At 39.9% G+C, this 21745-nt stretch overlaps 1 protein-coding gene across 11 annotated transcripts in view; it reads left to right on the top strand.

Annotated features, from left to right (window-relative positions):
* SLC8A1 (solute carrier family 8 member A1) overlaps positions 1-21745 on the top strand; it is a 380167-nt gene that overhangs the window by 71141 nt on the left and 287281 nt on the right. For all 11 annotated transcript variants that reach the window (XM_060653270.3, XM_060653263.3, XM_060653299.3 and 8 more), the window contains one exon: positions 2982-4813. In XM_060653270.3, coding sequence (XP_060509253.1) covers positions 3015-4813 — 1799 coding nt within the window. In that variant the 5' untranslated portion in view covers positions 2982-3014. The remainder of the gene's footprint in view (positions 1-2981; positions 4814-21745) is intronic.

Below are 21745 nucleotides of genomic sequence, written 5' to 3'. Positions count from 1 at the left end.
AGCAAGTGGTGAATTATATCAGTCCTGGGGACAGGCACAGGTTGGAATCTCCGTTCTGGGTTTCCTCTCTCCATTCCATACTACACTCTGTGAGCAAATACTTAACCTTTCTGATCTCCACAGGTTCCCAAGACGTTTTAAGTTGTAAATTTTCCAAAGGTTTTAAACTAGAAATCTTGATTGTATCCTTTTTTATACCTGCCAGGCATTGGGATCATTTATAATTCACGGTGTTTTTTTTAAGTTTTATCTATCTATCTATCTATCTATCTATCTATCTATCAATGCAGATCCAGATGTGGGGCTGGAACTCATGAACTGTGAGATCATGACCTGAGCCAAAACCAAGGGTCAGGAGCTTAACCAATTGAGCCACTCAAGTGCCCCCAGATTTTTAAATAAAAGACAAAACCTGGTCTCCTTGTTTCTTGCCTGTCCCTATAACTGTATTCTTCAGGGAACCAGCAGAAAGATCTTTGTAATAGGAAAATCAGCTGATCTCACGCTTCTGATCAGAACCTCCCCATGATTTCCATCTCTTTCACGATCAAAGCCAGTGCTTTAAGGTGGACTCCATTCCTTTCCTGATCCATTCCCACTATGTCCCCAGCTTCTGAGCCCTGTTCCCCTTGCTCATGCCCTCTTGTCACACTGGTTCCTCTATGGCTCCTAGATTACACAAAGAAAAGTCCCAACAGGGTCTTGGCACTTACTTGGAATTCTCCTCCTGTAGATATCCACAGGGCTGGGTCCCTTACTTCCTTCAGGACTTAGCTCCAATGTTATCTCATCAGGGATGCCTTTCTTAACCATCCAATATAAAATCATGTATGCTATGTACACACACTCACGTATACACTCACACACACTCTCATACACATGGACTCCCTGTCCTACTTATATTGCTTTCTGCCCCCACCTCTCCAGCACTTTTTAGCATCTGACATTTATTTATTTGTTTCCTCCCTGATAGAACATAAGGTCTTCAAGGACAGAGACTTTGTATTTTTTTTTTGCTTTTAATTCATTGATGAATTCTTAGGACCTAGCAGAGAGCCCCGCAGGTCATTCTAAAACATGTACTAGGTGGCACTCATAAATATTTGTGGAATAAATGGCTGCGTAAGGGAATTTAAACTAGATCTCCCACTACTCTTGCAGGTTGCTTCAATGTCTCCCTGTTTTAAGTGGCGATCCCACAACCTACCCAAGCCCTATAATGACCGAACAAGTAGAATCACGGACCATGAATCTTGCATATTTTAAAAATATGCTTTTTCTCTTTTTTCAGCCTTTTATGTAGAATGTAATTCTGCTACCATGACCCTCTGCTGTGTCTTTAGTGTGGGGAAAATGTCAAAGCTTATCTCCCAATAACGATGAGCTAAAAGGGGCTTTTTGGCAACGGTGGGCTCTCTGAGGGTCTGCCAGAATGTGCCGGGCCGGGGGGTTTCTCCTGGGCCACGGTGAATTTCCACTATATGCCATCAGTAGCAAACATAGGCCAGAGAATATAAATGAATGTGTGGGAGGCTCTTAGACTGCCCCAGGCTCTGAAAAGCTCCAGTCTAGCTCCACTTTTAAGTTTTTATCAGGCCACAAGGTGATGTTCTGACTCAGGACCCCTTCTTACCAACACTGTATCTGATGTCATAACTGGCCTTTCAGACCAGAGTTACCCTGACTTGGACCAGACCTTCCTCTATGTCAGCACCTAACCAAGCCTTAGAGGCAGAGGTGATGTATGGTCCAAGTGGAGTTTTGCCTGAGCTGGTGGGTGAGGTTAGTGCCATGGTTTTCCAGTCCACAACTTTGCTTTGTTTATCAAGCTTTATGTGGCTCAGTGAGTCTGCTGCTAGATCTCTAATTACTTACAGCCCTTCATCATGTATATACTTTGTGGTCACTGTTGTTCTGCCATATGAGCTAATTTAGATGGAATTATTGCTCCTGGATTTTTTGGTCACTTGAACCCTGTGCAGAACCAATATATGTTTTCGAATGACCATGGAAAAGGATGACATCAACACCGAGAAGGAACATTTTATGGCTAGGAAAGCTGATTTCACAGCCTGTCAGACAAGAGCCTTAACACACGACTAGACCCGGGCCTGGTTATCTCCCTTTCCTGCTGTGGACAGCCTGCAGATTCTAAAGCGAGATCTGTACCCAGATTTGAAGAGCTGTGCTTCAAGAACCAGATGCCCAACTGCTAACGTATCCGGGGAACTGGGCTTGCTGAAAATTAGGAGGAAATGTACTCTCCTCAAAATATGTTTTTAAAAACTATACTTAATGTGCAGAAATACTGCATTACAGCAGAATATTTTTCCTCTCAAGTACAAATACCATTGACTTTGTGGGAAACCTTGAAGATATCCCTGTGTTTCCAAGTAAGCTTGGAGCCATAGGACATGATTTCATAAAATGCAGTGTAAGGTGTGCTCCAGAATTTAAGATCATTGAGAGGCCTTGTGTTGGTAAAGTTTTTGGAGTCTGAACATTAGAACAGCAGTCTTAATAAGGTGATTTTGGCAATGAAACCGTTTCTGGAAGGTGACTATAGTAACCAAAATTTAAAAGAAAACCTGCATTCACAACAAGGAGAAAATTCTTCAATGCTTCAGAAGTCTTCCCCCGCCCCCGCCCCTTATTGGCTGCTAGTATGCCTAACTATGTAGTCAACAAGGCAAACCTATAATTCAACTTTTCACTTCCAGGAAGTCAATTGTATACATTGCTCCAGGAATGGAGGCTTCATGTAGAAAAGCAGAGAGATTGAGTTGTGAGTTTTACAAAGGATTGCTTAATCAATGGTGGATACTTAGAATAATGATTCACCATAGATGTTACGGTAGCCAAAAATAAACAAATCATTGGTAAAAGTAATAAAAGTAAGTAATTAGTCATGCTTTGGATCTGGCTCTGATGGTGTGATTTTTTTTTTCCCTACCCTCCCTCCATCTTATTTCTACTGGTAGGTTGGGACAGTTGGAAGTCTACCATTGTACAACATGCTGCGATTAAGACTCTCACCTACATTTTCGGTGGGATTTCATCTGTTAGCCTTCGTGGCTCTCTTATTTTCCCATGTGGACCTTATAAGTGCTGACACAGAAATGGAAGGAGAAGGCAATGAAACTGGCGAGTGTACCGGCTCATATTACTGTAAGAAGGGGGTGATTTTACCCATTTGGGAGCCCCAAGACCCTTCCTTTGGAGACAAAATTGCTAGAGCTACCGTGTATTTTGTGGCCATGGTCTACATGTTTCTCGGAGTCTCTATCATTGCCGACCGGTTCATGTCCTCTATAGAGGTCATCACGTCTCAAGAAAAAGAAATAACCATAAAGAAACCCAATGGAGAGACCACCAAGACCACTGTGAGGATCTGGAATGAGACCGTTTCGAACCTGACCTTGATGGCCCTGGGATCTTCTGCTCCAGAGATTCTCCTTTCGGTAATTGAAGTGTGTGGCCATAACTTCACTGCGGGAGACCTAGGTCCCAGCACCATCGTGGGAAGTGCTGCATTCAATATGTTCATCATTATCGCGCTTTGTGTTTACGTGGTCCCAGATGGAGAGACGAGGAAGATTAAGCATTTGCGTGTGTTCTTTGTGACAGCAGCCTGGAGCATCTTTGCCTATACTTGGCTTTACATTATTTTGTCTGTCATCTCTCCTGGGGTCGTGGAGGTGTGGGAAGGTTTGCTTACTTTCTTCTTCTTTCCCATCTGTGTTGTGTTCGCTTGGGTAGCAGATAGGAGGCTTCTGTTTTACAAGTATGTCTACAAGAGGTATCGGGCTGGCAAGCAGAGGGGAATGATTATTGAACATGAAGGAGACAGGCCATCTTCCAAGACTGAAATTGAAATGGATGGGAAAGTGGTCAATTCCCACGTTGACAATTTCTTAGATGGTGCCCTGGTTCTGGAGGTTGACGAGAGGGACCAAGATGATGAAGAGGCCAGGCGAGAAATGGCTAGGATTCTGAAGGAGCTCAAGCAGAAACATCCGGAGAAAGAAATAGAGCAATTAATAGAATTAGCTAACTACCAAGTCCTAAGTCAGCAGCAAAAAAGTCGAGCATTTTACCGCATCCAAGCTACTCGCCTGATGACTGGAGCTGGCAACATTTTAAAGAGGCATGCAGCTGACCAGGCAAGGAAGGCAGTCAGCATGCACGAGGTCAACACTGAAGTGGCTGAAAACGACCCTGTTAGTAAGATCTTCTTTGAACAAGGGACATACCAGTGTCTGGAGAACTGTGGTACTGTAGCCCTGACCATTCTCCGCAGAGGTGGTGATTTGACCAACACTGTGTTTGTTGACTTCAGAACGGAAGATGGCACAGCCAATGCTGGGTCTGATTACGAATTTACCGAAGGAACTGTGGTCTTTAAGCCTGGTGAGACCCAGAAGGAAATCAGAGTTGGCATCATTGATGACGATATCTTTGAGGAGGATGAAAATTTCCTTGTGCATCTGAGCAACGTTAAAGTATCTTCCGAAGCCTCAGAAGATGGCATCCTGGAAGCCAATCACGTTTCTACACTCGCTTGCCTCGGCTCTCCCTCCACTGCCACTGTGACTATCTTTGATGATGACCACGCTGGCATCTTTACTTTTGAGGAACCTGTGACTCACGTGAGCGAGAGCATTGGCATTATGGAGGTGAAGGTATTGAGAACATCTGGAGCTCGAGGAAATGTTATCGTTCCCTATAAAACCATCGAAGGGACTGCCAGAGGTGGTGGGGAGGACTTTGAGGACACTTGCGGAGAGCTCGAGTTCCAGAACGACGAAATTGTGTAAGTTCTTTTTTTTTATACGTCTATGTGGGGTTGAGTGCATTTGTGAATGGGAGAGCGTATGCATTTTTTTTTTTTAATGAAAAGGCATACAAGGAATGGAATGTTTACTGTAAAGGCCCCTTAAAAAATACCAGTGCTCCCTCACGTGCCACTTATCAATATGGTCTATATAGAGATCTTGATTTGGTTTTATTTTTTTTTGTACTGTTGCATACTTTAAGTACATTATAGAGGTTATGATAGAATGAGTTTTGTGACACAGTTTGTCAAACTACTTACGATGGGTTGAAAGTGTGCATTCTGTTTTCAATCACATGATATACATACAAAAAAAAGGAGATATTTATTTACTTACTTATTTGTTGAAAGTGAATATTTAAACCCTCACATTAGGTCCCTAACTTCTTTACTGAGTACAAATTGGGAAAGCCCAAAAAGGAAACACCTTTGAAAAGAATTTCCTGGCTACCAGGGCTTGACTGGAACATTTTTTTTGCTGCTTGTATCTGATACTGTGTTTCTGTGACAATATAAGATCATGTTTCTGCTTACATGCTAATGCTTAATTATGACTTCATGACCAATTCTGCTTTTTTTAGTTTTATGCCAACGTGGGAAAAGTCATATAGCTCTTATTTAGTTCTAGTCTGATTTTACTTTCCATGATTAAGTGAACCCTTTTACCCTACTGATAATAGTGACGGAGAGAGAATAAGGTTCTGTTCAAGCATCCTCTTTGACAAGGAACAGGTTAGGGAAAAGGATTGGGAACAATCTTCCTATTGACACTTTACAGTGACACTTGCCAATGTCGTAACACCGAGTGCCTGGTTGTGTGATGATTCTTCCATTGACAGCTGCTATTTAGAGCTATTTCTCCTTCCTTACCTAGGAGGGGGCATTGCACTCACTAAATGCAAAGCAGAAAGTTTGAGTCAATGAGCAATGTCCAAACTGGAAGGAAGGAAGGAAGGAAGGAAGGAAGGAAGGAAGGAAGGAAGGAAAGAAGGAAGGAAGGAAGGAAGGAGGGAAGGGAGGAAACTATAATATCTGCAGGACAACAAAGGGTATTAAAATGAATGATTATGTTGGTTGAATTTCCAGGAAAAAATATGTAATACAGTTTGTTCTAAAAATGGTTAACTCTTGTGTAAATGTTATGTGATATGTCAAATGCCAAGTATGTTCTCTCCAAAACTACATTCTCCTGCTAAAAGTGTAGAGTGAGGGTGAGGGGGCAGGGGAAGATGGGCAGAGGGAACAGATATTCCTGAAGATGCCTTCCAATGTCTTTACATCTCTTTGATGTTATATTATAAAGATGGACAGTTACTGAGTGTGGTATCATGATGGAATCAAGCAAAGCAGAGATTATAATATCCATCTGCAGATGCATGTGTGTCGGGGGGTAACTTCGGATGAATATTTATTTTATGTTGGTTCTCATATTGCTAATACTCCCCTTATTGGGATGTGTTTTGTTGGGACATGTATTTTACTGAAAAATAGTAATATAGAAGCAAATGAATACCTTGCATACTTAAGGAAGGATTTTCCCAGAGGCCTTGCATTGAATGTGATCCTGCCCACATTAGCTCATAAACTTTATTCCTTTGGTAGGAATTTTTTCTCATTATATTTTTTAATCATTTCAGTTATTGAACCCTCTTGTATTAGATAGCACTTGTGATCTATATAAAAGTATATTACATGTCACTAAAGTAATATTGAATATTATTAAGTGAACTCACAAGGTAGCCCTTAAATATGACCAAATGGGTGTTTTGTTTTGTTTTGTTTTGTTTATTCATTTTACTTAGGATGTTTTCTCCTGGAAACGTCTTGATTTTTGTTAATAATGGATCTGTACTTCTTTATTTGAGAGGCGGTCTTTCCTTCTCTATTCTGCCGTTCAGGACTTTGACCAAACCATAAATCTTCTTTTGGGCACAGTGTAGAAGACGAAGAAGAAGGGAAAACAAACAAACAAATAAACAAAAAACAACTGACATTGATTTGATGGAATAGCTTAGTCTGCCAAGCTCCATTTAAAACATTTGCCCTATGCTATTAAATTGATTTAATTCTTGCTAAGGAAGGAATATTGCCAAATTCCAGCTTTAGAAATTTAGATATCTTGTGAAAATTGGTAAGAACGGGTAGAATTATTGGCATACTATCTCTGTGTATGTATTCTTTGGAGTATTCTAGATCAATCACTAGTTCCTAGTTTAATAAAACTCTTACTATATTTTAGTCACTAAGTTGAAATACGAAATTTTAGAAATGGCAAACATTTTATTTATCAGTAGAATAAAATTATGGTCCTCAATTTTTTTTCTTTTTTCTAGAGTTTTAATTTTAAAGAGTCTTCATCCTGACATTATGGAGTTATTACTGACAAGCTTTGTAGATGCTTTTAATATAGCTCTTGCTTAAATAAATTTGTTTAGGTGACTGGGGCTTAGCTTTCAGCTAGGCACCAAGGATTTCAACAAGTGTTTCTAGAAAAACATAATATCATCAATGATCCCTTCTTCTTTTTTTTTTTTTTTTTTAAGTGGATCATTTTTTCCTCTGGAAGTTGTTTCTTTTTTTTTTTTTTTTTTAATTTTATTTATTTATTTTGAGAGAGAGAGAGAGGGAACGAATGAACAATCAGGGAAGGGGCAGAGGGTAAGAGAGAATCCTAAGCAGTCTCCATGCTCAGCGTGAGCCAGATGCAAGGCTCGATCACATGACTACAAGGTCATGACCTGAAACAATATCAGGAGTCAGACACTTAACCCACTGAGCCACGCAGGTGTTGTTCCTAATGCCAGATCCACACTATCAGATCCAAGCCACAGAGCTTATCATCAGGCAGTGAAGGTGAACGATATGGACTCAACCCAGTTTCTCTTAAAGAATGTATTGATAACTCATCCAATTATACAGTTAATCTTGAGAGGTGGCTTTCTTAGAAACCTGCGATATATAGGTAGGACTGTTGATTCCACTGAACTTTATTAACCACTTAAAAAATCTTTGTCTTTGTTTAATGCTGTGCATGAAGTCAGAATTTATGATTCTTTCCAGAACACCGTAAAGAGATTCTTGGAAAAGCCTGGATTATATTCCCCTCCTGTCCTTTAATACTTTTTTGCGATTTCACTCAGCACTGAAAATTCTCCAACCTTTTGTTTCTATAGAATTGAGTTTAATCTCTCTTCTCTCTTGCAGTAGTCTTAAATAAAATCTTCCTTGCCTTAAAAAAAAAAAAAACAAAAACAAAGCAAAAAACAAACTTACCTATTTTAAGAAGCCATTAACCAAGGTAACCATTTCTGCCTTGGATCCAATGTGATCAAGGATGGAGATCAAAAGGCAGCCAACTTTATTGATTCCTTGGTTTCAAGATCAAGATAGATTCCTAATCTTTGACATTATTTTTGTAGAAGTCATTTAAATTGATGATATAAGCATATCTGTAACTATTCATTCACATGTTTATATAAATGAGTTGAATTATTTCAATTTGGCCTTGCTTAAGATCAAAATATGTATCTGACAAAGATACTGATACGTGATGAGTGGTGCTTGTAGTCTTAAATAAAATGTATTCTCGGCAAGACATTTTACAATTACAGTGCAAAGACCCATTGATAGATATAATTAACATTTAGCACGTGCTTTTGTATAAACTCGATCAATGACAAATACTAAACCCATGCCAGCTAACCTTGACTTTTAACAGGGAATTCTGTCTAATGTTAACAGCTAATAAAGAATGAAGAACATGCTAATTTGATTTGTGGTTTGGTAGGTGATATCCACAAATTTGAAGTGCTGCTAATGGCCGTTTTTTAATGATGCTAGTTTAATGGAAATACTTATTACAAAATGTTGTTTGGTCTTCCAAAGTCCAACATTAGCTTGACTGTTCTGTAAAATGTTAAGGTTAATTAAGTAACGTAGATACAAATCAAGTTCAATGACTTAGTCGTAACCCAAGAATATTTTTGGAGAATGACTCAAAGATCATGAGCATTTACTATTATATATTTAAGATGCAGAGTTGAAGGACAAGGTATGTAGGTTGGAGATTTTGTGTAACATATTGCTTAGCAAATCAGTTTAGTGGGGGTTCCTAGCCACAGCATAATTTATTAAACAATGGGTCTGTCCAAACTTAATTTTGTTTTAACAACTAGTACATTTTCAAGTGTGATTGTAACGCCATTCGCTTTAGGAAATACAATATGCAAGACATCTCAACAAATATAGCTTTCTTGGCACTAAATATTTATATTCCTGTTTTTGGAAAAAGAAATAGAAAAGAAATGAAATTTTGTTATTATATAGGGCCTGTGGCATTCTTCTTATTATATTCCAGGGAAAGTAAATACTTTGTTTTTGCTACTTATATCACCAGTGTTCTTCTCTTGCTCTATAGAATTCCGGGGAGTAAAGACCTAGCTCTATGAGATGGCAATTCAATTTTGAGAGTAGAACAAATATGTAATACAAGAAAACAGCCAGCTGTAAAAAAAGAGATGAGGCAAAAATGGTAAGAAAGCCTGAAGTGGTCAGAACAGAAGAATAATTATGTGTGTTTGGGGGAATCAGAAATGATGAAAAATACTATAGAAAATAATGTTAGGCAAGAAAGGCCATTGGCATATATTTGAATCCAACACACTCAAGATTTACTTTATGGAAGAAGAATTTTACTTGCTACATTTAACCTATGAAAATGATAGAAGCGTGGTATTTTATGTTGACATAAAATCGTCCAAGGTAATATACTAAAAAAAGAAATTTAGATGGAATAATTTAAGGATTTTAATGGATTTCTGCTTTGGTGGATTATCTTTTCAGACTGGAATATTTATCTCTTCTTAGCTCCACACCACATATTGTATCATCTGCAAATCTGAATTAAAACTACAAGAAGTGCTTTTACAAACGCATGTTTTCATGTATGCACAACAATTACAAATATAAGACAGGGTAAGCGCCAAAAAAGTTTTCGACTTCCCATTCGCTATTGCCAGGAGCCTAAATTGATATGTGAAGCAGGGTTGTTTACCAGATTTCCATGTTTACTGTTGTCATCTCATTTTCCCGCTACTAATTAGAGTTTAGGGTTATAATATAGTTATGTAAATAAATTTTATCTTACCAAATGAGGAAATTTCATAGTTCAGACACACTGAAGTGTTTCAAGTATGGACTCGTTTCTGAATCATCATTCAAGGCCATTCCACAGGGGGATGATTGCTTCACTTGGTTAAGGCTAGAAAAGAATGTATATATCAATCAATCTGTACATGCATAATAAGCTACTGATTTGTGCCCAGCACTGGGTGAGTTACTACAAAGGAAACAGAAGAAATACACTCCTGATACTCTAAAATGGGAGATAACGAGATAACTCATGTTTGATAAGTCAGACATCATTATGAAGGCATGGTGTAAGCTGTAGGAGAAGTCTTAATTTTGGACAAAATATTTGCATTTGCTTTTGAAGGACAGAAAGCATAACTGGAGAGAAAAATGTGTTTTTTTAAGATGGAGTAGTATCTTGGTAAATCTGAAAGTATGGAAAATTTCACTAAACAGGCAGCATGGTTATCAAACTGAATGAAAAACTCAGTGGACATTTATTTTCTTTAATGGGATTTAAAATCATTACGAAGTTATTTAAATTAATCTGAACATATATCCCTTTAAGCCAGTCACAGAAGAACAAATACCTCATGATTCTACTTATTTGAAATATCTAAAATTGTCAGTCCTGGAAATAGCACAGTTGTGGTTGCCAGGGGCAAGGGGTGGGGGGGGAGAGGGGAGCTGCTGATCAATAGGTATAAAGTTTCAATAATGCAACATGAATACCTTCTAGAGAACTACCATAAAACATTGTGCCTATAGTTAACAATATTGTATCGTGCACTTAAAATCTGTTAAGAGAGTAGATCTCAAGATTTTTTCAGTACAATAAAATAAAAACTTAAGTTAAAAAATATAAACAAAAGAACTGCTCTATTTAAAAAAAAAAAAAGCTTATGAGCTTGCCTCCCCACCCCCCCCCACCGCCCCATCCCGTACCACATTGCCTCTTGTATTTCTAAGGAAAATTCACAAGATTTCTAGCAAAATGTTGTCAGTATTTTATTTTGCACTTTGTGAATTAGTCCTTGGTGTCTATGAATGGTTTTGACTTATTTTAATCCTCTACCTCCTTGAGCAGCCCTTAACCCATGTGCCTCCCACTCTAGCCGCATTTTTTCAGAATTAGCAGCATATAGCCACCATCTTGGTAAAACCTGAGAAGATTTTATACCACATTGTGAAATGGGAAGAGACTTTCTTTCTTTCTTTCTTTCTTTCTTTCTTTCTTTCTTTCTCTCTCTCTCTCTCTTTCTTTCTTTCTTTCTTTCTTTCTTTTTTTCTTTTCCTTCCTTCCTTCCTTCCTTCGGACACTGGTAACCCAGGGAAAGAACTTCAGTGAGCTTAATTCTTTTGAATGGAGCAACCTTGAGGGTATAACACCTATAATGGGGTTATTTGTTGTTACATTGCTCTGTCCTTGTTCGCTGAGGTGTAGACACTTGCCTGTGGGTTGCAGTATCTTGAGAACCATAGACGTGTTCCCATAAAATGTCTCCTTCATGTTCGGTCATGGATACTGATACCTGCTCACTGGACCTGCAGTCTTGGGGATGTGAAAGCTGTTAGGCCCCTATTACGTTGGACAGGCCATGCAAGTCTTAAGCGTTATCCTTGCAAGGATAGAAGAGAAGTCGCTTTGGGCCAGGTGGCAGGAGGGGAAGAGAGGACAGCCAAATGTAAGGTGAGTCAGTGGCACTAGCAATGATCTTTGTAGCTGCTCAGGGTGAGCCCGCTGAGGGGAGCCCTGTGGAAGGTGTTGACGGAGCAGGCAAGCAGCTGTGGCAGCTGGTGCTTTAGCTGCTGGCTTCCCACACTGCCTTGTACTTTGTGCTCTGGCAGCGGGGAAGTCCAGCAGGTCCTGGGAGGGAAAACAAGCAGTCAACAATATGGGCAGAATTAAAGGAAATCTCCTCCTTTGCTTCCTCTCCTGGCTCAGCCTCCTGCCCACGTAATACCCATCTATTTGCCAAAGGTTGAGCCAGCCAGGGCTCATTTTTTTTTTTTTTATTCACAGGCCCATACAGCTGTCTCACTGCAGAGCCAGGCGAAATAAACAATGCCTTTTCATTTCCTGCCTTTCTCCTGAGGATTTGGGCTCTAGATGACATTTTCTTTCCCTCTTGCAATGTCTCCACGGGGTCAGATAGGGAAATAGACATTGTGTTCTTTGGTGACACTTGAAGATACGGAGGCAGGGGGCAAAAGCAGAGCCAAATGCAGAACTCTGGTCCCTGGCCTTTCAGGCTGGTGCTCATGATAACAGAGCAACCAGGGAAATTTCCTACACCTGGTGATTCAGATATTAAGGAAGCAGCCTAGGATATTTTATTTCCGGTAGGCTTAGGCATGAGATATCTGGAGTTCTGGGTACTCTTGAAGCCCTGTGATGACCCTTGACACCAAGAGCACTCCACTTTTCCACGTTAGACTTCCTGAGATAAAGATGGACTTGGGACGAGTCCTCAACTGAGATTCCAGACCCAAGTTTGAGCTCTGCCTTGGTCTCCTATGAGCTTTGTGATTCTCAGGAAGTTGCTTACGCTCATCTCGCTGGAAAGTAAGGATGATGTAGGCAGAGGTGGGGATGATGGGGATGGTAGTGTTATAAGATGTGCTGAGAACCAGATTTCGCGCTGTGTTTCTTACGATGTGCTTTGGATTTAATCTTCACAGCGCCTGCATCAGCTAGATGCTTCTATACTCATTTTACAGGTGGAGAAATTGAGGCTTAGAGAGAGTACTCACTTTCTCAGGGTCACACAGCTAAGAAGGCTGGATCCAGAATTTACCGGTAGGACTGCCTGAGGGTAAGATCTGTGCTGCTGCCTCAGGGACTGTTCTCCTCTTGAATGGCTTTCATAGGCGAGAATGGACAAGCAGGGGGCTTGTCGTGCCTTGACCCTGACTACAACGTCCCTTCAACGCAGCTCAGAATGGAGAAAACACAGTAGTCATTTATCTTTCTGGAATTCTTGAACATGCATTAACCACACTGCACCCCACCCCCACTCTCCATTAACCTAAAAGATCCGTGATCAGACTGAGTCTGAAAAGCAAGAAAAACGCTGATGTTATAAGCCCTCCAGGTACCTGACCTGTTCAATGACTATCTAGTCTTCTGTCTCTCTTATTTTTCCTTCGTTCCTAAATAAAAACGAAACGTCTTTATTAGTAGCTTTCTGTCATTGTCCGCCCTGGCCCTCTACTGTTTAACTTCCTTATATGGCTGAACAATGAATGTAGCTTTTCTCTATACTTAAAATAGTAGTTTCTTGGTCTTTTTTTTTTTCTCTATATATATTACAAGACAGTGTGGATTAATGACAACAGAGAGGCAGGACCAGAGGATGCTTGTTGTCAATATGTTTATAAATGTAATGGATTATAACCTTTAACAGAAGCCTCCAAATGTTCCCTCTCAACAGAGAACTTTTCTCTGGCACACACACACGCGCACACACACGCACGCGCACACACACACACACACACACACACACACACATTATTTACAGAGATAAAGGTGGGAAAGTGAAATTAAGTCCTGTTTATATAGAGATTAAATTTTAGGGCATGATAAAACAAAAACAATTCCCAGAGGACAGCTTTCATTCTCACACACTAAATGTTATAATATTAACTTGACACAGTTTTTTAAATGAGCTATTTAGTTCAATGTGTGTATCTCTGAGTGTGAGTTCTGCCTATCAGCTGAAAGAGGGAGAGAGAGAGGAGGCAGAGAGAGAGGAGTCAGAGGGGGCAGATTGGGGACCAAAAATGGGGCAAGGGGGAGGTGTCAGAGGGAGGTAGGGAGGGAGGGCAGTTGGAGACAGAATGGTGGTTGTGATAGAGGCAGAAACAGAGAAAGGGAAGGAAGCAGGGAGATAGAGTGGAAGGAGGGGAAGGAGAGGGACAGAGAAGAAGGAAAGAGAGAGAGGCAGAGAGGTACCTAAGGTCAGAGGGAAGAGGAGGACGTTGGATAGTGGGAAAGAAAGAGGGAGAGAGAGAGTGGAGGCTCCCAGTGTACAAAAGGGAGGGATAGGCAGAGAAAGGGAGGAGGGAAGAAGAGGGGGCAGGCAGAGGGACAGAGACACAGGCAACGAATATGCAGCCCTGATTAGATTTCAGTTATTACTAAAATGAAGTGAAGCCTGAAATTAGTCCAGATTCTTGCTCAAGCAAACAAAAGGCAATAAGAGAGTAAGAAAATAGACAAGGGATTCACTCAAGCTGCTTCTTTATTAAAAATAGACAGCAACTTTGTCCTTGAAATCAAATGTACTTACAACTGCCTGAGTATGTTTGAGGAGCCAGAGGAAGCTTGTGGAATCTTCCTAGGTTTGATAGAATGGATAGGGCTGGTACCTTTCCACTGATTCCTGCTTGCAACAAATGTTTTAGGAGCACCTGTTCCGTGTCACGTTTCCTGGCAAGATTGTGAAACGACATCGGTGACTCCAACATGGCCCCTGCCCTAGAGAACCTCGTGTCTTTTGCTCTCCTGGAGGTGGAGGTGCAGATATTCAGTCAAACACCAGTGCGGATGTTTCGTTACCACCGTGCCCTCCTTGGCATCATCCTCTCAAGTGCTCTTAGCACTGATGGGGCTCTGCTGCCGTGTTTAGGCTGAGAGCAAATGATAATGAGCTGCCAGCATCCCTACCGGCCACCTCTGACAGCGGCAACCCACTCTGTGCCTGCTCTTCCCCAGAAGAGTCTTCTCCCTCCCAGTCTCCACCCCGGGGGTCTCCTGTCCCCGTTTGGCTTCCCTCTTTAATGGAGACCAGAACAATAGATACCGGGAACAATTCAAATCTGAGCCTTTGTTGATAGCAGTGATGAACTCACAGGGATGTCAGGTAAGGAAATGTACCAGCATTGGTTTCACCTGTCTTCCACTGCTTCCTAATCCTGTGCCTTATCAAGGGAAGTTATGTTGCTCAATCTGAGTCCTTCCTCTAAAAGATAGGACTTTACTGAGCATGAACAAGCAAGGCTATTAGAGACATCATAGCTTCCTAGCCAGGAATTGACTGGGGCTTAGTGCCTTCGGGGTCTCAGACTCAGGTAGGCTAGCATCTCAGAATATCCTGATAGGGTGTTGAAGGAGGACACATAGATTAGCAAGGAAAGACAGAAAGCTGCAGGGAGTCTTTTTAAGCTGTGTGTTAATATGGAAAAAAGAACTCTAGGTGGATGAAACCTGGGTTGCTTTAAACTCATATATTCCAAGGAAATGATTCATCTGACCCACACATAGTCCAATCGAACGGTAGATTATTAACAGTATTCATACAATGTATTCATAACACAATCAATACAAACATGTGTATAGATAAAAATATAAAAATAAATATAATAAAATGATAAGGTAAATAGTATAATATGAAGTCCTCATCTGGATGGAAACCTGGCAATATCTAGGGCTAAAATATCCTGCAAAACTTAGTTGTTTGAATAACTGAAGCATCTTCTATAGGTTTGAATTCTTTCAGGAAAGGAACATCTTTCCTAATTTCCATGATTTCCGTAATCCTTGTATATTGTATTCTCTTAAATTGATCTGGTTTTATTTGGGTATTAACCTAATGACTCCTTCCTGCATGTGAAGCCTTTGAGATATTTTGAGGTGGATCTGGGTCTCGGGCCCTACAGTAAAGTTTTCCAGTCTTCTGCTCTGCTGAGTTTTGAGTCCTTGCATGTGCTCTATCTGTATATTTATTACATGTATATTACATACATACATATAGTATATTACATATATATTGAAAATATGTTTTTCCTTTTCTCAGTGAGGCTATCAGTGTGCCTAATTCTAATCATGTTCATTTTAAATTTGTTGCCTCTCAAACCTGCCCACAGAATTAGAGTGAATGGTACACATTCATTGTGGACCCGAATGACAACCTTATGAAGTCCTGCTTAGCATTTCATTTAGCGGGTGGGTTTCGTGACATTGTGGCCACCCAGAGGCATCTTCTGCAGCAACATTAATGATTGAGAGCGCAGGCTTTGGGGGCAGACTAGCATGGGTTTAAATCCTTCCTCTCACTCATAAACTAATAAATGCATAAATATTTAACCTCGTTCCATTTCAGTTCCATCATTTACGGAATGAGGGTAATAGCGCCTATTATAAAAGGTTACATCCAGTTAGCCAGTACCTGCCCTATAGTAAGGACTCAGTAAGTGTTAGTTGTTACTGTTGTTGCTTTTAGTTACTTTCCAGATGATTGTTTACACAAATCTAATCTAGTCTTGCTGGGAATTAGGCACAGGGTGCTTCTTTTCTTATCTTTCTTTTCTTAAAAAAAAAAAAAAAGCACCTTGTTGTATTTTGTGATTCTGTATATGGTGTGCATGAGTGTATTTGTGTGCGTGCTCACATTTAAAGTAGGGGCACTCTAAGGTGTTTGGTTTTCTTTGAATAGCCTAGTAAAAATGACAGCTATAGAAAGTGATCAAAATCATAACAAGATGCTCTCCAGAGTGTGCCTCATCAATGCAATCATCATTTTGGTAAGGAAGGGAGGGAAACAAGATAGAATGTGGAACCCAGGTTGTTAAAGCTGATAGGGAACATGGGAGGGGTCAGAGATAAGGCTTTTTCCTTTTATATAACACTGTGCTATTTACAAGGTTCCTGCACATCTCGTCTCTTTGATCTTCAAAGAGGCATTAGCATTAGCACATCTATTTTAGGGCACAGGAGTGCCGCAGTGATTAATACCTAATAGGAGCTCAACAAATGGTTTTTTATTAGACAGCAGAAAGAAAGAAGGAAGCATCAAAGACCTTGATAGATGGGAAATTCAAGTTCAAAGAGTTAAATGAATTGTTCTAAGTGGCAGAGCCCAAACTGGAAACTAAGTGCGTTGACACCTCCTCCAGTGATCTTGACACCCTCCCAAGTGGAAGTCGTTGGGTCTAGGACTTAGCCTGTGGCTCTTACCTTTGCTACCAGCAAGGCCGACTCAGGAGAAGCTTCCTGGCTGGGCACCCACTCAGCCCCTTTCATCACATCTTATTTGCCCTGTGATCCTTTTGAAGAGTATTTTACAGGTTTCCACCTGGATTAAATTGTTTGTCCAAGGAGGGCAAAACTACGTCCTGCATCTCCTTGACTCAGAGGAATATCTATGATGATGATGTAAATATGCCTGAGAAGTGTTTATAAGACACATCAAATTATTCAGGATTAGAGTTGGGGGAGAGTTACGATTGAAATAGTAAGAATAATCATATGCTGTATCGAAGTAGTGGGATGTTCACTTCTGTTACGGCTGCTAGGAAATGAAATTCCTCCTGCGACGCTGCCTGGATCACGTTCTTACTCCTAACCCACAACAAACAGGTGCGGACTTGAGTGGTTCCTTTTCCCTCAATGTCGATGCTGCCTTGAAAGAAGCCAGTTCCATTAGCAGCTTGCCCATGGATCCTCATCTCACCTGACATGCTACTGTTATCCTTACTGTCTAAACTTATCTTTATTCCTCACCAACCATGATTCAACATCCATCCATGTATTAATCAATCAGTTAATTCAGCACAAATATATTAACTTCTTTTTTGAATTTGTAAAACTTATTTTGAGAGGGACAGAACATGAGCTGGGGAGGGGCAGAGAGAGGCAGAGAGAGAGAATCCCAAGCAGGCTCCACACTGTCTGTGTAGATCCCGATGCCGGACTCGGACTCACGAAACGGTGAGATCATGACCTGAGCTGAAATCAACAGTCAGATGCTTCACCAACTGAGCCACCCGGGCACCCCACAAATATATTAACTTCTTAATTGTGGCTTGTTTGTGCTTAACCTAGAGATGTGAAGAATATCAAGACAGTCCCTTTTATTCAAGCTTAACATTTAGTGGGAAAAAAAAAAAGAAATACGATTTTACAAAGTGATATAATTCTGATGATAGAGAGGTATATACAATGTCAGGGGAGTTCAGTAACTCTGGTCTGTAATTGTACTACTTTAATTCCTGTCTTCTTTCCTTTCTTTTTCTTCTTTTTAAAATGATCTGAGGACATGTTTGTTATAAAGAACTAAATCCTCTTGGTAATTGTGAAAAATATGTGGAAATATCATTTGAGCTGTCTGGAAATACAATAAATTTTTTTTTTTTTTTTTTACAATTATGACCCTTTTGGTTAGTCACATCATGTTGACTGGTTCCTTGATGGAAAATAATTTCTAAACAAACATGTTTCATCTAAATTTGTTTAGGTGTAGGACAGATGGGGTCATCAAATATGTATTAAACCTTCATGCAAGAAATTTCAGTGTGTTAAAATCCAATTAGTGCAATTGCTTCTCCTTGAATTTATTGATAATATAAATTCAGTAAATAAATATATTTCCCTGATTCAAATGCACATTCTGATTCAACTCAGTATCTAACATGGTACATAAAGGAAATAAAAGCACTTAAAATGGTTTTTGTACTACAGTAGTTTTGTTTTAACAAGTATATTGCTCTAAACACATTTGTATTTTTAAAATTTTACCTTTAAATTCTTTGGCTAAACTAATCCTAACACTTGCTGTAGAACAAATTAAACTTTTTATTACACTGAATGTTAAGAAATAAATCTTGACTATGTTTTTCTTAAACTCAGAATTCCCAGTGATGTTTCGTGAGCCAGTTTTCCCAAAGTCCCTACTGTTCTTTTGTATTAAAGTCTGTTGCATTGGGCTACCTGGGTGGCTCAGTCAGTTAAGGGTCTGACTCTTGATTTCAGCTCAAGTCATGATGTCACTGTTGATGAGATCGAGCCCCGTGTTGGTGGCGGGGGGAGGGTTCTGTGCTGACAGCATGGAGCTTGCTTGGGATTCTCTCTCCCTTTCTTTCTGTCCCTTCCCTGCTCATTCTATCTCTCAAAAATAAAATAAAACTTAAAAAACATTAAAGTCTGTTGCATTGAAATCAGGGACAAGACACAGAGCTCGCTTTATTTCGAGAAGCAGTCAGGGGCACCTGAGTGGCTCAGTGGGTTAAGCTACTGACTTTGGCTCAGGTCATGATCTCACAGTTTGTGAGTTCAAGCCCCGTGGCAGGCTCTGTGCTGACAGCTCAGTCTGGAGCCTGCTTCGGACTCTGTGTCTCCCTGTGTCTCTGCCCCTTCCCTGTCTGTGCGCTCTCTCTTTTTCTCTCTCTGTCAACAATAAAGAAACCTAAAAAATTTAACAAAAGAACAGTCAAATATCAGCAGTCTAAGAGATTTTACAATGCTGATTTACAGACACTACCTTGCTTTGCCCCCTGTCAGAAAAGTTGGTAAGTGAAAATTTTTGTGTGGGATCCTTTGGTTTTTCTACCTTTCCCTATTGGAAAATGTAAGGCTTAGGGCAAAGCTAGATATTGAGGACTGTCTCCCTGCCAGGAGCATCATCAGTAATAAAATAAATGAGGAGTCTAATGCAGGAGACAGAATGAAATGCAAACTAAGCAGTGTTTGGACCAGGTCTTCAGACCTAGCTCTGCACTAACCAGACCTGTGACATTGGGCAAGTCATTTCATTTCCCTGAGCTTTGGTTTTCTTGAAAGTAGAATCAAGGAGTTGAAGTAAATGATCTATGTTTTCCTCTATCTCAAAAATGGTTCCTGTTATCGTGAGACAAAACACTGAAAAAAATTTACATAACACTGAGTAAGATTTATAGTCAAGCATGAGGAGACTTGATTTGTATTTCTTTTCATTTTTAAGTCACTCCATGACTTAGTTTTTTTTTTTTTTTGAGTTTATTTATTTACTTGTGAGAGACAGGGAGGAGTGGGAGGGGCAGAGAGAGAGGGAGAGAGACCGTCCTTCATGAGGCTCAATCTCATGAACCATGAGATCAAAACCTGAGCTGAAATCAAGAGTCAGACACCGAACCTACTGAGCCACCTGGGAGCCCCTTTGTCTTAGTTTTCTTAACATAGCTTTGTGTTAAAAAGAAGCATGTTGAAAGACAACAAATAATATAAAAAACAAGAGAAACTTAAATCCTTTCTTAGGAAACCTTGATCAGTTCCGAACTTGCAAAATTATATACGTCCACTGTATTGATCTGTTAAAGGGATCATATCAAGTTTGTTTCAATGTCTTATGTAAATTGGCATTCCTGTCACAACATATCTATGGGAACCATATAATTTTATTGCCCAAATCAGAGCACTTTTTGAGTAAAAGGGGGCACTATGAATAATTATGCAGGTGTAATAGTTAGGAAATGTGGTATAGCCCACCGTATTTTAGCCATGCTCTATATGCATGGTGTCTCAGAAAAGTAGAGATTGCTTTTCTATTGAAGACCTTTGTAATAAGAAAGAAACAGCCCACAGAAATGAAAAACTTTGTGTTTGATGTTTCTGTCTGTTTGCTTCACTTACCCACCTCCTATCCATTTTTTTTCAATGAAGCTATTCAAAATCATCTTAATGCAACTTGGCTAGTAAACACGTCTGCTGGAATGGAGACGGATATGAGGAATTAATTAGGTTAGAGGCAATGGAAGAGGGAATCCATTATGCACAAACCACAACTCCAGTGGTTTGCTAGTCAAACCACATTGGCAGTTTTTTTTTTTTAAATTTTTTTCACATGGATTAAATAATTGATTTTTCTATTCTGACTTAAGGGAGCTTGTAGAGTTGCAGCTGAAATAGATCTGTGAGATTTTAAGGATAGTGTTGACTCTGTGGCACTCAAAAAGTTGCCAGTTATGTCTTTATTAAAGAAAAAAATCCCCGAAGTCACTTCCAACAATTCTTTGGCAGCATTATACTCTCCTGAGACCCCACGACCTTGTCTCACCTTATCTTTCTCTTAGTCTTGGTTGTTCAAGCATAGAGGAATGCTTGGTTTGCTTCCAATGTATCATGACTCCTTAGGCTATCCCCACCAGCCTTCTTTGTGCTGATATCCGGGGACACTCCTCAGGGCTCTGTCCTTAAATACTCTCCCATTCTCTTCTGCAACAACTCTCCCAGTCAGATAGGCCAAGTTCTTTGGTATGCAGATGACACAGATCTGTCTGTGTCTTCCCCGCCCTCCCCCCAGTCATGCCACCTACAGAGGATTTTTTCTCTAATGGATGCCTGTTGTTCTATTATAAACATACATCAGTATCCTTTTTATTTAACCAATAGCATTTTCAAGATGGCTGTAGGAGTGGAAGGAATAATATATTGATTTCTAGGCATAAGCCAATTCATTTCCATATATACTGACTTATCTTAAAAGTATCTCAAGTGAAGCTTACTTATCAATTTAAAAAAAAGAGGGAAAAGGTATTGCAAAAGCACATGAACAATGAATGAACCTCCCAGAGACGAAAACAAGTCCTCACTTAAACATAAGACTGCAGATGGAACAGAAAAATACTTGAAGAATTAAATATTTTAATTAATGAAGTGATAGGTAATTATAGATCAGTGAAGGGGAGGACAATATAGAATTTAGCACAAGGAAATCAATTAGGCAAGAATCAGAGTCATTAGACCTGGAAATATTCTAAAGTAAAGAATATTTTTTTTCTTTTTGGATGTTTGAGTTTGGATTGACTGTTAGTTTGAAGTTACTCAGCAGAATGTACAGGTAACACCATGTGATGTTCCCCGCGCGCTTGGCATATATCAGCTACACTGTGTCATTAAGATATTGCTTAATCTATTGCTACATCTCCCGTGGGACCATATAAATGGAAGCTAATGTGTACAGATATTTGGGTCCCTACACAATTGTTGTCTCAGTGGCTAGAACCTCAGCAGTTCCCAGAGTTTTT

Source organism: Panthera onca, chromosome A3 (genome assembly GCF_046562875.1).
Source record: "Panthera onca isolate mPanOnc1 chromosome A3, mPanOnc1 haplotype 2, whole genome shotgun sequence".
NCBI classification, from domain to species: Eukaryota; Metazoa; Chordata; class Mammalia; order Carnivora; family Felidae; genus Panthera; species Panthera onca.
This window is presented reverse-complemented; position numbering and strand designations above follow the sequence as displayed.